Source organism: Babylonia areolata, chromosome 24 (assembly GCF_041734735.1).
Source record: "Babylonia areolata isolate BAREFJ2019XMU chromosome 24, ASM4173473v1, whole genome shotgun sequence".
Classification (NCBI taxonomy): domain Eukaryota; kingdom Metazoa; phylum Mollusca; class Gastropoda; order Neogastropoda; family Buccinidae; genus Babylonia; species Babylonia areolata.
The window spans coordinates 45,785,333-45,802,640 of NC_134899.1; the positions used below are offsets into that span (position 1 = coordinate 45,785,333).

Consider the following 17,308-nt stretch of genomic DNA (forward strand, 5'->3'; position numbering starts at 1 on the left):
CAGGCACTCACTGCACCAACTACTGCTGTACACTACAGTCACTCACTGCACCAACTACTGCTGTACACTACAGTCACTGCACCAACTACTGCTGTACACTACAGTCACTCACTGCACCAACTACTGCTGTACACTACAGTCACTCACTGCACCAACTACTGCTGTACACTACAGTCACTCACTGCACCAACTACTGCTGTACACTACAGTCACTCACTGCACCAACTACTGCTGTACACTACGGGCACTCACTGCACCAACTACTGCTGTACACTACGGGCACTCACTGCACCAACTACTGCTGTACACTACGGGCACTCACTGCACCAACTACTGCTGTACACTACGGGCACTCACTGGGTGGGGGTCCAAAGAGCACAGTGTCCATGGCCTTCAGGGTCAGTTTCTGTTTGTGCACCGGGTTCTTGATGCCCAGGATGGTGGACATGTAGGTGTTGGATGATGCCATCCTGCACAACATGCACATTATCTCATCTTTTGTTGCCTACAGCCCACCATACCATCCTGCACAACACACACATCATCTCATCTTTTGTTGCCTATTGCTCACCATACCATCCTGTACAACACACACATCATCTCATCTTTTGTTGCCTATAGCTCACCATACCATCCTGTACAACACACACATCATCTCATCTTTTGTTGCCATAACTCACCATACCATCCTGTACAATACACACATCATCTCATCTTTTGTTGCCTATAGCTCACTATACCATTCTGTACAACACACACACATTATCTCATCTTTTGTTGCCATAACTCACCATACCATCCTGTACAATACACACATCATCTCATCTTTTGTTGCCTATAGCTCACTATACCATTCTGTACAACACACACACATTATCTCATCTTTTGTTGCCCACACTATAGCCACCCATACCAGCCTGCACAATGTACAAATGATTATGCGTCAGAGCTGCCAATATTCAGATGCACCTGTTCAGCTTCAGAGCACAACACACATAGTATGATAAGATGGCATGGTCTGGCAGATTTACAAAGGCATTCCTTGCCAGGTGCAGGCTTGCTGGTGACCAGTGTGGCCAATAAACGTGTTCTGCGACAGCAACTGCAGAGGATACACAAACACACACACTCTCATGCATGCCCTATCACCTGTGTGAATGTGCACACACACAGAAACGCATGTCCTGCACACATCTATGCATGCAAATGGCATGAATGCACACCCCCATAAACATGCATGCACACTCAACACACACACACATATTTATCAATATCCATCCATACAACAAAACAAACAAACTAGGATTGCTTTGATTCTGGTCTGATTATCATCAGTTCAACCGGAACAGTTAACATGTTTCTGAAGTAAATATTTACGTCTGTCCAGCTTATTTCTCCAGCATTTTATAAATCAAGTAATATAAAGAGAAAGAATGAAGAAAACAAAAATACATGTGAAACTTCTACTCTGGACTTGAGGCACACACTGCTGTGTACAGTCATTCTGGTGGTGCTGGCTGAAAGCTGTATCTCTACCCACAATCATGCAGTGTTTTGTGTCAGCATTTTAACTCCAGAGAAAATGCCAATGATAATGTTGACCATGGACACACACACACACACACACACACACACACACACACACACACAGTGATTCCATTGCTTCGCTTTGTTTCCCATGTTAGCTAATACAAACAGTGGCACAAAGTTGGATCATGCTGGTGTTTTGAATACAAGGTCTTGTCAGCAGATCTACACTGCAGTCAATAGGTTCATTGTTCTATTCCTGTTTCCGTTGTTTTTTTCCAGTTCATTTCAATTCTAAGTTAGCTTTTGTTTCTTTCTGTAAGTTGATTTATTGGTGTGTGTGTGTGCGTGTGCATGTGCGTGTGCGTGCATGCGTGTGTGTGTGTCTGTGCTAGGATACTGATTTGTTTTGGATTCTTTTTTTTTCTTTCTTTTTTTTACAATTCACAACACAGCATAATCCTGCTGGATGACAACATGCAAGGGTTATGATTTTATTTTGACATGAACTCAGGCCTTGTGTCCTGTGGACAGCTGCCATGGTGAAGCGGTCACTGTTACAGACTGACAGCTAGCTGGGAGAATGCAGGTTCGATTCCCAGCAGAGGTGGATTTTTTCCGGCATGTGGCTGGATCCTGCTCAAGAGCTGAGTGTGCTATGGGCTTAAATGGGAGTATCATCCACTTTACAATGCGTATTTGGCTGTTCTGCTCAAGTTTCCTGACCAACACTACAGGTGTATCTCTCAGGCCTGGCTGATGACAGGATACATCATTATGAAAGGAAGCGTTGAGTACAGCCTTTTCACATGGTCCCAAACCTAGAATGGATCTCCATAGCAGCATCGTCATCATCCTCATCCTTATTCATCATCAATACAGCAAAAACTGTCCCAAATTCTGTGGCATTTCAAGCTCCACTCTCATTGTGACATATAGGTTTTGACCCCCATCCACTTCCATGCTTGGGGTGAGTCCTGTCAAGGTCTCCAGTGTCTGCAGATTCATGGGAGGCTGTCACTGGAGAGATACAGTGGAGGTCTCCACTGTGGGGTGGATGTTGACTCAGTCTGTCTCCATGTCTAAGGGATTATTGTCGTCAGTTACAGGGGCTTAGATAGTGGTGTCCTGCACATGTTGAATCAGAACAGGCACAACTATACACCACCAAAGTGACTCAGCAGCAGTGCAGGGTCTCCTCTGGTGTGTGGCCTCCTGAGGACAACATCAATGGTTCCCTGTGGTACTAAGACTGCTACAGATGAACCTGGGTGCAGTTGTGTTAGGGGACTTGGAATGAGCAGTGGGAGCAATGCCACTGATAATGATGGGGCAGCCAGCAAAAAAAAGAAGAAAAGTAATGAAAGAAAGAAAAGAAAAGAAAAAAGGGTGAAGCATGAGGTGACTGACCTGGGCAGGAAGGTGCCAGTGACAGAGTTGTCCACAAAGATGGAGCTGTACTGAGGTAACTCCACCTCGTTCTGTAGCCACTCCACCACCTCCTCCACCGTCCAGTTGTACACTGACACACACACACACAAATATTACATATACACAAGCATGCACACACACACACACACACACACACACATGCATGTGTATACACACATGAAGATACACATGCATGCGCACATACACACACATACACACACACACACACATGCTTACACACACACAGACACGCAAACACACAAAAAAACATACACACGCACACATTGAAATGCACATAAATACATGCACAAAAAACAAACACATACACACAGACATGCACACACACATACAGATACACACATACTTTGCTTCAATACACAATATCTTTCAACAGAAAGAAGTGAGTGTCAGTGTTTGTGTGTGTGCATGTGTGTGTGTTATTAATTATCATCATTTTGAGGAGGAAGGTGGCAGAGTGGATAAGACACTCATCTGCCGATACAGTGTCCGTGAGGGTGTAGGTTTGATTCCCGCTGTTGCGCTTTCTCCTGAGTTTGACTGCAAAATCAAACTGAGCATCTAGTCATTCAGATGAGATGACAAACTGAGGTCCCATGTGCAGCACACACTTAGCGCACTGAAAAAGAACCCATGGCAATAAAAGTGTTGTCCTCTGGAAAAATACTTGAGAAAAAATCTACTCTGATGGATTCACAAATAAACACGCATGCATTCATGGCCTGACTAGCACGTTGGGCCATGCTACTGTCTGGTATCTGCCTAGCAGATGTGGTGTAGTACATTTGGATTTGCCCAAAAGCAGTGACGTCTCCTTGAGAAACTGAAACTGAAACCATTATTATTATTACTAAAAAAGTAAAGGATATTTCTAGTGTATGTAACTATACAGTATAACATGCTTTTCAAAAGGATTGTGTGTGTGTATATATATATGTGTGTGTGTGTGTGTGTGTGTGTGTGTGTGTGTGTGCGTGCGTGTGTGTGTTTGAGTGTATGTGTGGGTGTGCTTGACATGATCACAAGCCTGATATTAAGATCTTCACTGTAAGGTTCAGGTGCCTGTGTGCACTGTGCACATGGCAGTGAGGTTGGGGGAAGTGTTGGCTACACTTACAGAAATCTCACTTTTACCAGTCGCCGTGGCGAAGTGGTTAGCGTCACGGACTGACGGCTGGGAGGACGCGGGTTCGAATCCCAGCGGAGGTGGGTTTTTCGGCCCATGGCCGGCTCCTACCCAGAGTTGAGTGTGCTGTTGGCTTAAATGGGGAGACTGGGACCACACAGTCGAGTGTCATCCACTTCAAGGATGCGTCTTTGGGTGTGTTGCTCTAATTACCTGACCAACACTGCAGGTGTCTGTATCTCTTGGGCCTGGTCAACAACAGGATATCATTATGACAGGAAGTGTAGAGTACAGCCTTGTCATGTAGTCCCAAACCAAAATGGACCTCCATAGCAACATCATCATCGTCATCGTCATCCTCCTCCTCCTTCATCATCATCAATATAAACAAAACAGTTTCAAAAGTCTGTGGCCTTTCATGCCCTGCTCTCATGGTGACCTCAGTTTCGATACCCCTCCACTTCTGTGCTTGGGGTGAGTCCTGTCAATGTCTTCAGTGTCGGCAGATTCATGGGGGGCTGTTGTTGGAGGGACGTGGTGGCGGTCTCCACTCTGGGAGGGACACTCACTCAGTCTGGCTCCGTGACTAAGCCATTATTGTCATTAGTAGGGGGCTTAGTAGGTGGTGTCCTTAGTACGTTGAATCAGAACAGGCACCACTGAACACCACCGAAGTGACTCAGCAGCAGTGCAGGGTCTCTTCTGGTGTGTGGCCTGGCGACCTAACATCGATGGTTCCCTGCAGACTGCTGGCGCTAAAACTGTGACGGACGAACCCAGGTGTGGCCGTGTTGCGGCGTGGGAGTAATGCCACTGAAATGGTGCAGATGATGGGGCAGCAAAAAATAAAAAAAAACGCCCAAAAAACCAACCAAATCTCAGTTTTGATTATGATTTTTATGCAATTTAAAAAAATGATATTTTACTCATATTCATATGATGTTGCTTGAGCATATGCAATTAAAAATATATATATATATATTTTACTCATACTCATGTGATGCTGCCTGAGTACATGTAATCTTTTAAAACATTTTCCTCATACTCATGTGACTTTGCTTGAGTATTTTGTATTTTGATAAAGGTGTACCTGTAAAAAGAAATATTATCATATCCCTATTATACCTTTAGAGAACTTCCAGGCCCTCCACAGGTCGTCCACACTGATGAGTTTGTCGTTGTTGTGGAACAAGGAGTGACGCTCAAACCCATCTGTGTACTGAAGCTCATCACGCAGAAACTGCACAGTGAATGCATAGATTTGTACAGTGTGTGTGTGTGTGTGTGTGTGTGTGTGTGTACGCGCGCACGCGCGCGGGCGCATGCATACGCTTTGTGTCTGTGTATGGCATGTGTGCTTGTTGTGTGCTTGCTGCTGCTGCTGCTGCTGGTGTGTGTGTGTGTGTGTGTGTGTGTGTGTGTGTGTGTGTGTGTGTGTGTGTGTGTGTCTGTGTCTGTGTGTGTGTGTCTGTGTGAGCATGTGAGCATGTATTTCAGCATGTGTGCGTGCCTGAGCGTATGTGCATGTATGCTTTTAAATGTAAATATACAAACTTGAATGCATGTATGAATAAGCTATTGTGGTAAAAAGTGTGTGGCAGCACATTACGAACAGTTGCAGACTGCTTTATAGAAATTTGGTCACAATTATATCAATTATCATGCAAGTACATCATTCATCCAACAACACAACAAAGCAGTGAGGGGGGGGGGGGGGGGGGGGGGGGGATTTTTCAAGGAAGCCACTTTTTCTGTCATTCTGAAAATAATTTTGTCAAGATGCTTAAAAAAGAAGGCTGGGGAGGAGACAGGAGACTATAAATAGAAACCCCTTCAGAGACAGCAGCAGACATCAACAACATGTAGATAGGTGAAACAGAGATGTTGGAAGTGGCTGGGCCACATCTTGAGGATGAACAAAACCAGACAACCATGCGCTGTCCTCCAATGGGGACCACAAGGGAAAAGAAAGAGAGGCACACCACGAGGCACATGGAGAAGAGCTGTGGAAAAGACACAATTTCTTTCTTTCTATCATGTTTTGTTTTGTTTGTTTGTACTTTTGTTAGTGGTATTGTTGCTGTTATCTTCTTGGTCGTCTTTTTCTTCTTTCTCCTTTTCCTCTTTTTTTGTCCAGTGTTTAAATACAAGTAAGCACTGATATGCTGTTGTTGTTTTTTTTCAAAATAAATTAAAGACTGCCTCCTTAAAAATGGAGAAATATTAACAGTTTTTTGAAGATGGACTATGCAACTTAAGAAAAATAGTTATAACAAACTCATTTAAATATAAGTGTATAAGTCATACTGACAATGACTGTTAGGGTTCAAACTGGCACACAGTGAACTGTAGTTTGTTCTCATGACTGATCTTTCCTAGAACAAAACAACAACAAAAAGAGCTGTGGAACAGGAAATGAAAACACCTGGAATGAAATCAGCTGGCACCCTACGAAGCAGCTGAAGCCAGAGGATTTAGTGAGTGAGAGACAGCAACAGCACTGGGAGTGCACTGAGTCCTCTGTCAGGGAGAGGGCCATTCCATAGCCTGACATCACATGCATGTTATCACAACATTCATTTACCTATAGCTCCAAAATGCTGATTCAAGCTTACTGAATAACTATGCACAAGGAAAGGCAAGGCAAGGGAAGAAGTTTATTTTGTGTGCCCCTCGGGGGCACTGAAACATTACAAACATTCATCTTTTACACATGTCATGCCAACAAAAAGAGTGATGTCATAAACTAGAAACAGGCCCATTTGTTCAATCACTCAATATACACATTAACAAGTCATACTTCATTAATAATTCAAACAAACAAAAATTTCCTAACAGTACTCTTTTTTTGTTGTTGTTGTTGAGAAAACAGTAAGTAGAATTTAATGGAATTTGGGTGAATTCTATAATATCTAGATCAACATTTTTGTTTGATGCTTTAAAAAAAAAAGAGAGAAAAAAAAGGGGGGGGGGAGGGGGGGCACATAAACAGTGAAACTCATCAGCAAATTTGTTTGTAGAGCATTTATCACAGATTTTTTCATTTCTAGGTAAGCTATCAAAACACTATCAACAGGCAAAGGATTATTGGTTGTTGTAATATTTACTAACTCAATTACACAACTATATGGTATTACTGTAGAATAAGCATCTTGGCCAAAAACTGTAACTGATATACACATCATCGTTTTTAACATGTCTACACCAGTCTTGAAAAAACTTATCTTTTAAACAACATTTTACTTTCTGTTTGAACCAAGTGGGATGTACATCAAAACTGTGCTGGTTCAACCAGAAACTACTTAGTCCAATTTCATTAAAGACAGTCTGAATACTTTTCAGGTATTGGTTCCAATGTATGCTATTGCTGTATAAACTGAAGAGACATCTATAAGCAATGGAAGGCAGTTTTGACGTTCTTTGGTTTGAAGGGAGACAAACCTCTGTGTTCTGACAGAGGAAGACAAACCTCAGTGTTCAGACAGAGAGAGAAGGGACACAAACCTCAGTGTTCAGACAGAGAGAGAAGGGAGACAAACCTCTGTGTTCAGACACTGAGTCAGAGAGAGAAGGGAGACAAACCTCTGTGTTCAGACAGAGAAGGGAGACAAACCTCTGTGTTTTGACAGAGAGAGAAGGGAGACAAACCTCTGTGTTTTGACAGAGAGAGAAGGGAGACAAACCTCTGTGTTCAGACAGAGAGAGAAGGGAGACAAACCTCAGTGTTCAGACAGAGAGAGAAGGGAGACAAACCTCTGTGTTCAGACAGAGAGAGAAGGGAGACAAACCTCAGTGTTCAGACAGAGAGAGAAGGGAGACAAACCTCAGTGTTCAGACAGAGAAGGGAGACAAACCTCAGTGTTCAGACAGAGAAGGGAGACAAACCTCTGTGTTCAGACAGAGAGAGAAGGGAGACAAACCTCTATGTTCTGACAGAGAAGGGAGACAAACCTCTATGTTCTGACAGAGAAGGGAGACAAACCTCTGTGTTCTGACAGAGAACGGAGACAAACCTCTGTGTTCTGACAGAGAAGGGAGACAAACCTCTATGTTCTGACAGAGAAGGGAGACAAACCTCTATGTTCTGACAGAGAACGGAGACAAACCTCTGTGTTCTGACAGAGAACGGAGACAAACCTCTGTGTTCTGACAGAGAACGGAGACAAACCTCTATGTTCTGACAGAGAATGGAGACAAACCTCTGTGTTCTGACAGAGAAGGGAGACAAACCTCTGTGTTCTGACAGAGAACGGAGACAAACCTCTGTGTTCTGACAGAGAACGGAGACAAACCTCTATGTTCTGACAGAGAATGGAGACAAACCTCTGTGTTCTGACAGAGAACGGAGACAAACCTCTGTGTTCTGACAGAGAACGGAGACAAACCTCTGTGTTCTGACAGAGAACGGAGACAAACCTCTGTGTTCTGACAGAGAACGGAGACAAACCTCTGTGTTCTGACAGAGAATGGAGACAAACCTCATCACTCTCAGACTGGTCCACGTTGCCATTGTGGTCGTCGTCAATGAGGCGGTGGAGATGTGTAATGGCCTCGTAACTCAGCTTGTCCTTGGTGCACTCTGTGTCCTCCTCCACACACACTGAAAACAAAATGGGATTCATGGTTATATACAGGTTTATATCATGTATTATGCTTCCTTCCTTCCGTCCTTCCTTCCCTATAGAGACCACAGCTGTATCTATTTTGATTATGCTGTCACTGTATGGGGGATCTGCAGGAAGAGGCACTAACTAAAAAAACAAACAAACAAAAAAAAAAAAAAAAAAAAACACCTTTATTTTTGCAGTCTAGGTTGGACCACTCCGGCTAGCAAAGAGCTCCCCCAGGGATAAATTCCGACCGGCACGGCTCCAGCCCGTCATTAACTGCTACTTTGATCCATGATCCCTACAAAAAATATTACCTAAATCCTCTTTCTTTCTTTGGTGGTGGTTCACAGGGAAACCTCACCCCCACCACCATCCCCACCCCCACCCCCCCACCCCAAACACACACTCATAAATATATACATATATACATCGGCTCTTTCTGCTACAAGATTGACAAAAGCTTATGGTTAGGCCAACAGCAAAGTGAGAGCTGAATGATGAATGGTTTCTCCAATGCAATGGGAAGTCATTTACAGCTTAGTCTTCTGTGAAGTACTATGACTCTCAAACTAGGAGGCAAGTTTGCACTGAGTCTTACTGCCACAGCCCTCGGGGCTAGCTGGCCTTTGAAGATCATCCAAATGCCAGCTGTCCTAAAGACCTCTTGGCCAAGTGAGTGGAGATATAACTTGGGCAAGACACTTGCCACTATAATCAAATTCTAGCCCAGATAGTCAGGACAGCAGTTGCTTCCTCTGATGTTCTGATGGTCATACATATAGTCGGACATGACTGACTATTAAACATGTGTATGTTCATATGATGCATGCATATGTTCCTATCTATCTATTTATCTATCTGTCTACCTATCTATCTATCTAAATGTATATGTTACATACATGATACATAGAGAAAGATATATCTATATATGTAAATGTAAATAGCTTGGACTTGTGTCCTACTGGCAATCCTCCTGACTAGAAAGCAAGCGTCCATGTGTTCCCATTCCAGCATGAACAAGGATTTCTACTCCTCTTCCACTGGACACTGAGGGGTGGTAAGGGTGCTAGACCTCTGGATGATATGGTAATCTGCAATCCCTGACTAAGTGGTATGTGCAGCATACACTTTGTCACAAGGTTTGTACATGAAAAAGAACACAAAGCAACAAAAGAGTTGTCCCTGACACAGTTCTGTTAAAAAACAACAACAACCAAAAACAACAACAACCAAAAACAGACAGAAAAAAAAAGGGTTGCACAAGATAATTCTAAATGATTAAACATTTTTTTGATCGATGACACAATGACACAAGACAACTCAAAATCCAAACCTCAAGATTAAGACAACCAGCACAAACTAATGTCCAGCCTAAAATGGCCTGCTGAAATTAAAACATAGCATGTACAATAATCAAATCAGAATGAAGGTCTTGTTTCTTACTGACTTCAAAGAACTCAAAACCTGTCTCAGGCAGAACACCACGAGAAATGCCCCGACTCTGGGATGAGCAGTTTGCATAGGACATGGAGTGTGATCGTCATTTAATCGGTTGTTTTTCGTAAGTTTGTCTTTTCACTAAAGGTGATATTTGATGAGGAAAAAAAAGAAAGAATATGAACTGAGCTTGTGTATGTGTGTACATGTGTTTGATCTGTTGCTCACCATTTTTCATGTGTGTGCATTTAAAAATATGAATGAAAAAGGAAAAAGGTAGAGAAAATGAAAGGTGTTCAATGATTCAGCAGCAACATTGTAGTGCTTGATACACTGAATCTCAAGTGCGTGTTCAATAGTAGGATATTTTTTTCATGTGTATGGATTTCAAAGACATGGAGTTAAATAAGATATTAAAGAATCTAACAAAGGAAATAAACAGTCTTCAATGACTGTTAGTGCTGGATACGTTTTGTCCCCAGTGCTGTTCAATACCCAGGGTCTTGACTCAGGACACACTGCACCTTTCAGCTTCTTTGCCTTTGACACTGTATGAATGGGTCACGAAGGAGCAAGGAGCGACCCCCACCCCACATCCTCTTTGCTGCTGTTGTTGTTGTAAAAGGATGAGAGAGAGACAGAGAGAGGGTGAGGGATAGAGAGGTGTGGAGAGAGAGAGAGAGAGAGAGAGAGAGAGAGAGAGAGAGAGAGAGAAAGAGAGAGAGAGAGAGAGAGAGAGAGAGAGAGAGAGAGAGCAACAAATGATTTCTGTGCCATGACTCTTGCTCTTCAATAATCTGTGCTGATGGGTTAACACCTTTACTGCTGCTGACGAGGATGCTTGATAGTGAAGGACTGTCAACTCACTGAGGTAAAATTGAACTTACAGGTCAGGATGTCAGTGAAGGACTGTCACCTCACTGAGGTAAAATTGAACTTACAGGTCAGGATGTCAATGAAGGACTGTCACCTCACTGAGGTAAAATTGAACTTACAGGTCAGGATGTCAGTGAAGGACTGTCACCTCACTGAGGTAAAATTGAGCTTACAGGTCAGAATGTCAGTGAAGGACTGTCAACTCACTGTGGTAAAATTGAGCTTACAGGTCAGGATGTCAGTGAAGGACTGTCACCTCACTGAGGTAAAATTGAACTTACAGGTCAGGATGTCAGTGAAGGACTGTCACCTCACTGAGGTAAAATTGAGCTTACAGGTCAGGATGTCAGTGAAGGACTGTCACCTCACTGAGGTAAAATTGAACTTACAGGTCAGGATGTCAGTGAAGGACTGTCACCTCACTGAGGTAAAATTGAACTTACAGGTCAGGATGTCAGTGAAGGACTGTCAACTCACTGAGGTAAAATTGAACTTACAGGTCAGGATGTCAGTGCAGGACTGTCACCTCACTGAGGTAAAATTGAGCTTACAGGTCAGGATGTCAGTCACCATTCTGTATGTGGAGTTCTTGCTCCTGACAATACATCATTTTTGTTCTGAAAAATCAATTACACCTCTCAGACATACAGGAAAAGTAGTAACTGCACTTCATAATCATGCCACACTGGTCACCAAGATTCAGCAGACAATGGGTTAAAACGATCAGATTACAAAATTATAGGGTTCAGACACAGTGGTATAAACCAATCTTGCCAATATTTTGTCGTGTGTTAACAAATCTTGACTTTGCCAATATTTTGTTTTGTCTTAACCTGTGTTGCCAATACTTTGTTTTGTACCAACTGACATTCTCAGCATTTTCTTTTGTGTTAACCAGTGTTGCAAGTATTTTCTTTTGTGTTCACCAAACATTGCCAGTGTTTTGATTTGTGTTAACCAGTGTTGCCAGTAAGCTGTACTATAAACAAACATTGCCAATAGAATATTTTGTTGGCATATAAATCAAAGCACATGTGACAAGTGGACACAGCATACATGTGCCAAGACGTACACACACATAAACACACACAATGTGGAAAGACCTATAACTGAGGACTGCTACTTGTGCTTCTCCAAAAACACACACTCCACCTTATCAGAACAGGCCTCCCATTTTAGGCAATCACCAAACCTGCTAACACACACACACACACACACACACACACAAAGCCCAGGGACTGCTAAAGGGAGAAGACTGACAGCTGACACAGCCAGCACAGTGAGGACTCCTCCTCTCCTCACGCTGCGTCAGTTGCGCTGTGACAATGACACACACCACTTCCTCCCCATCCATCACCAGTGTTGCATGTTGCATATCACTGAAGGACTTTGCCCAAAGAGGCCATCTACACAAAGGAAGGCGCTACACAAGCAGGAAACTCCGGAACACACGAGGTGGTCCTTCACTTATCTGCCTGTTGAGCTCCCCCATTGTTTTCTCTCCATTCCCCTCACTGACCTATAATTTCACAGTTTGTTGCAGATGAAAATAACCCAGTCAATGAATAATCATTATTCTATCGTAAATGTGTGTGTGTGTGTGTGTGTGTGTGTGTGTGTGCACATGTGCAAGTGTGCAGAGGAGGAAGGATGTTCAAAACTCAAGGAAATAATTGAATAATTTTGATGGGACATCTGAGCAATTAAGACACAAACATACATGTCTACAAACAGGTGCAGTGGTCAAGTGGTTAGAGCACTGGATTCTTGCCCAAGTTTCCCGAGTTCAATCCCTGGGACACCAAGTGAGTTAAGTCTCCCAGGTCAGTTTCAGTTTCAGTTTCACTTTCTCAAGGAGGCGTCACTGCGTTCGGACAAATCCATACACGCTACACCACATCTGTTGAGCAGATGCCTGACCAGCAGCATAACCCAACGCGCTTAGTCAGGCCTTGAGTGCATGCTTACATATTTGTGTACCTATGAAAGGGGATTTCATTTTACGTAATTTCGCCAGAGGACAACACTCTCGTTGCCATGGGTTCTTTTTCAGTGCGCCAAGTGCGTGCTGCACACGGGACCTCGGTTTATCGTCTCATCCGAAAGACTAGACGCTCAGTTTGATTTTCCAGTCAAACTTAGGAGAAAGGGCGAGAGCGGGAATCGAACCCACACCCTCACGGACTCTCTGTATTGGCAGCTGAGCGTCTTAACCATTCTGCCACCTTCCTCCCTGCTCAGACCTGGACCCCCTTCTTGTGTTTAAGCTGGCAGAAGATCAAATATGCATATTAAAGATGTTGTAATCCATGTCAGTATTCAGTGTGTGTGTGTGTGTGTGTGTGTGTGTGTGTGTGTGTGTGTGTGTGTGTGTGTGTGTGTGTGTGTGCATGACTGAATGATACAGGAAACAAGTGGTGAGCGCCAAAAGGCAGTTCTCAGTCGGCTCTACCCAGGATAGGCGCTATAATTATAAGTATCCATGTCATATCACAAACACACACATGCACCTCCTCTCCACACACACACAAACACAAGTACATGCTCACACACACAAACACACACACACACACAGGTACAAAAATAACCCACATAAACCTGATCACAACCCTTTTAAAAAGACACTGCCTGATAACAGGAAAGAGAGCTGTGGGAAAAGCACAAGCTGGCACTAAACGACAAAACCAATACATCACCAACCTCTACCCTACCTCCCCCCACCCAACCTCCACCACACACACACACACACTCACCCACATTGCCCCACACAAGAAAACTATCTGTGCCTCTCCACCTTACCCATCATGGAAAAAAAAAAAAGATAGAAAAAGAAAGGAAATAAAACCAGGTCAGCCTCATGTACCTTACCCATGAAGAACAAAGACAAAAGCAGAAATAAAAGGAAAAAAAAGGTCAGCCTCATGGACTGTATGGACTGACCACAGGAGGAATGTATTACAGGTGTGTTTTGTGCGGAGGGGTCATTGGCACAGCACTCCTGTTCTGCCTGATTACAGGCTCTGCGTGCACGCACCTTCACCCCACAGCTGCTGCTGACAAGTATACTGGTCAGTGAAGGGCTGTCACCTCACTGAGGTAAGACGGGTCAGGATGTCAGTGAAGGGCTGTCACCTCACTGAGGTAAGATGGGTCAGGATGTCAGTGAAGGGCTGTCACCTCACTGAGGTAAGACGGGTCAGGATGTCAGTGAAGGGCTGTCACCTCACTGAGGTAAGACTGGTCAGGATGTCAGTGAAGGGCTGTCACCTCACTGAGGTAAGACGGGTTAGGATGTCAGTGAAGGGCTGTCACCTCACTGAGGTAAGACTGGTCAGGATGTCAGTGAAGGGCTGTCACCTCACTGAGGTAAGATGGGTCAGGATGTCAGTGAAGGGCTGTCACCTCACTGAGGTAAGACGGGTCAGGATGTCAGTGAAGGGCTGTCACCTCACTGAGGTAAGACGGTCTAGGATGTCAGTGAAGGGCTGTCACCTCACTGAGGTAAGACTGACTAGGATGTCAGTGAAGGGCTGTCACCTCACTGAGGTAAGACGGGTCAGGATGTCAGTGAAGGGCTGTCACCTCACTGAGGTAAGATGGGTCAGGATGTCAGTGAAGGGCTGTCACCTCACTGAGGTAAGATGGGTCAGGATGTCAGTGAAGGGCTGTCACCTCACTGAGGTAAGACGGGTCAGGATGTCAGTGAAGGGCTGTCACCTCACTGAGGTAAGACTGGTCAGGATGTCAGTGAAGGGCTGTCACCTCACTGAGGTAAGACTGGTCAGGATGTCAGTGAAGGGCTGTCACCTCACTGAGGTAAGACTGGTCAGGATGTCAGTGAAGGGCTGTCACCTCAAAACATAGTGACTGCTTTTCAGACTGCACCCTGATCTCCTGTCACCACGTTCAGCAGTTAAGGGGTCAGTGCCTGGTGTTGTACAGGGATCTGCCCAGTCCCCTCAGTGTCAACACACTGGGTATATTTTTGTGGCTTGCTTAGCTGTTTGTCGTTCTTTTGGGGAGGTGGTTTTATACAGGCTCCTCAAACTAACCTTTCTGTTGTGTGTGTGTCTGTGTCTCTGTCTGTGTCTCTGTGAGCATGTGCATGAGCAAAAGCATGGATGTGTCATATACATGCATACAAGGATGGGTGGGCACATTTTATGACCACCACAGAATCACTGCTTATTTTGCTGAACTAACAACAACAACAAAAAAGAAAAAAAAGAAGAAAAAAAGAAGAAGAGTAATTGTGGTACTAGTGGCAGCAGCAGCATTTAATGGCAAAATGAGCACTTAGTGAACAAGTTGTTAAAACATTCTTCATAATGCAACACAATACATCTGCTGACAAAAAAAGAAAAGTATGAAAACAACTGTAAAATTTATCCTTGTATGCATGAATGAACAAATTCAGGACAGTGATTATTTAACCGTTTGACTGCTGCTGACAAGTAAGCTCCTCAGTGAAGGGCTGTGACCTCGCTGAGATGAGACAGAGCTCAGTGGTCAGGATGTCAGTCACTGCTCTGTATTTGGGCTTCTTCCCCTTTGGATTGCTTTACTTCTGATCAGCAGAACCAATGACACCATTGACAAACACACAAAAAGCAGCAACTTTACTTCAGACTCAAGGCACAGTGATCTCACTTCACTAAGGTTCAGCGCTGATGGGGTTAAAGAGCAATAGTCAATCCTGTTTACATACAACATTAACCAAAACTGTTTAAGACTGTTGAGAAAAAGATCTTGTTTTCAAAAGTGCTAATACTTCCCTTCTGCTACGTGTGCACCACTCTCAGTGTAAAACTTCTCTGGAAAGTGTTTCCTTTAGACAGCGTTCTCTAATCCTCATTCTGCCTGCCAAAACCAACATTCTGCCTGTCTGTGCATGTCTGTCTGGGAACATCTGACAGTGTCACAAAACTATACTGTGTTTAGGTGTGTGCTAAAATGATGTGTGTGTGTGTGTGTGTGTGTGTGTGTGTGTGTGTGTGTGTGTGTGTGTGTGTGTGTGTGTGTGTGTGCATGTGTGTGTGTGTGAGTGTGTGTGTGTGTGTGTGTGTGTGTGTGTGTGTGTGTGTGTGTGTTAGTGTGTGTGTGTGTGTATGTATGTGTGCATGTGTGAGTGTGTGAGTGTGTGTGTGTGTGTGTGTGTGTGTGTGTGTGTGTGTGTGTGTGTGTGTGTGCATGTGCATGTGTGTGCTTTTCTTTTGGATGAGACAACAGAAACAAAATTGAGGTCCATTGAGAAGCAAACACTCCAATAGAACACATAAAAGAACCCAAAGCTACAAAAGGATTGATGTTGGCAAATGAATGTTGAAAAAAAAAAATCCACTTTGATAGTAAAACAAACAGACTTGCACACAGAAAAATAAAAACAAAAAAACATGGCTGGTGACTGCACTATGGCGGTGTGTTCTCCTTGGGGAGAGCAGCCTGGGTTTCAGACAGAGAAATCTGTTTTGACAAAAAGTAATAAACAACACAAGCCACTCACTGACTTCTCTCTGGCCTGCTATGAGTACAGATCTATCTCTCACTGTTTGAACTAAGGAGACTAGTTAGTTTGCTATATTGACTCAGACATGCAAAACTCATCTTCTTGTATCTCTCCATGTAATAAAGGGCATATAAAAAAAACAAAAAAAACAAACCCTGTGAATACTTAAGCTGTTGACTTCCTGAAATTTAAAAAATACAAGTACACCAAACCGATTTCTGAACATGATACACATTGTGAATGAAGAGTATTATGTAACCAGGAAAAGGATCCATGGTCAAAGTCAGAGCACTGTTAAACTTACTTAAAGTACTGACTGAAGGAATAATTTCAATAAATATCATAAAAGAGCAAGAACAAGTCTTTGTGGTTCATTAATGGAACTGTACCTGGTTTCTCATGATGTTATGTGAAACAGAAGTGACTCCAAATAGTGTGTGTGTGTGTGTGTGTGTGTGTGTGTGTGTGTGTGTGTGTGTGTGTGTGTGTGTGTGTGTGTGTAAGCATGCATGCATGCATGCGCACATGCCTGTGTGACCGCACACATACATTTGTATGCATGCATAAATATTAACATGCATACATGCATGTGTGTCTGCTTGCAGATATGTGTGCACACACTTTTTTGGGGTGTGGGGTGTGTGTGTGTGGGGGTGTCTTCTCACTTGCCTTGTTAATCTAAAAATAGGTCTTAGTTTTGTTTATCAGAACTGTATTCAACAAAACTAGCCTTATAGCACTAATGTACTGGGTACATCATTTCTGTGAACCATAGAT

General features: G+C 43.5%; 1 protein-coding gene across 1 annotated transcript in view; it reads right to left on the bottom strand.

Moving 5' to 3' along the window:
• Positions 1-17,308, bottom strand: part of LOC143299125 (stromal interaction molecule homolog) — a 45,209-nt gene that overhangs the window by 21,761 nt on the left and 6,140 nt on the right. Inside the window, exons 2-5 of the mRNA XM_076612254.1 lie at positions 8,581-8,702; positions 5,228-5,342; positions 2,938-3,049; positions 358-470 (exon numbers count right to left, since the gene is read on the bottom strand). Coding sequence (XP_076468369.1) covers positions 358-470; positions 2,938-3,049; positions 5,228-5,342; positions 8,581-8,702 — 462 coding nt within the window. The remainder of the gene's footprint in view (positions 1-357; positions 471-2,937; positions 3,050-5,227; positions 5,343-8,580; positions 8,703-17,308) is intronic.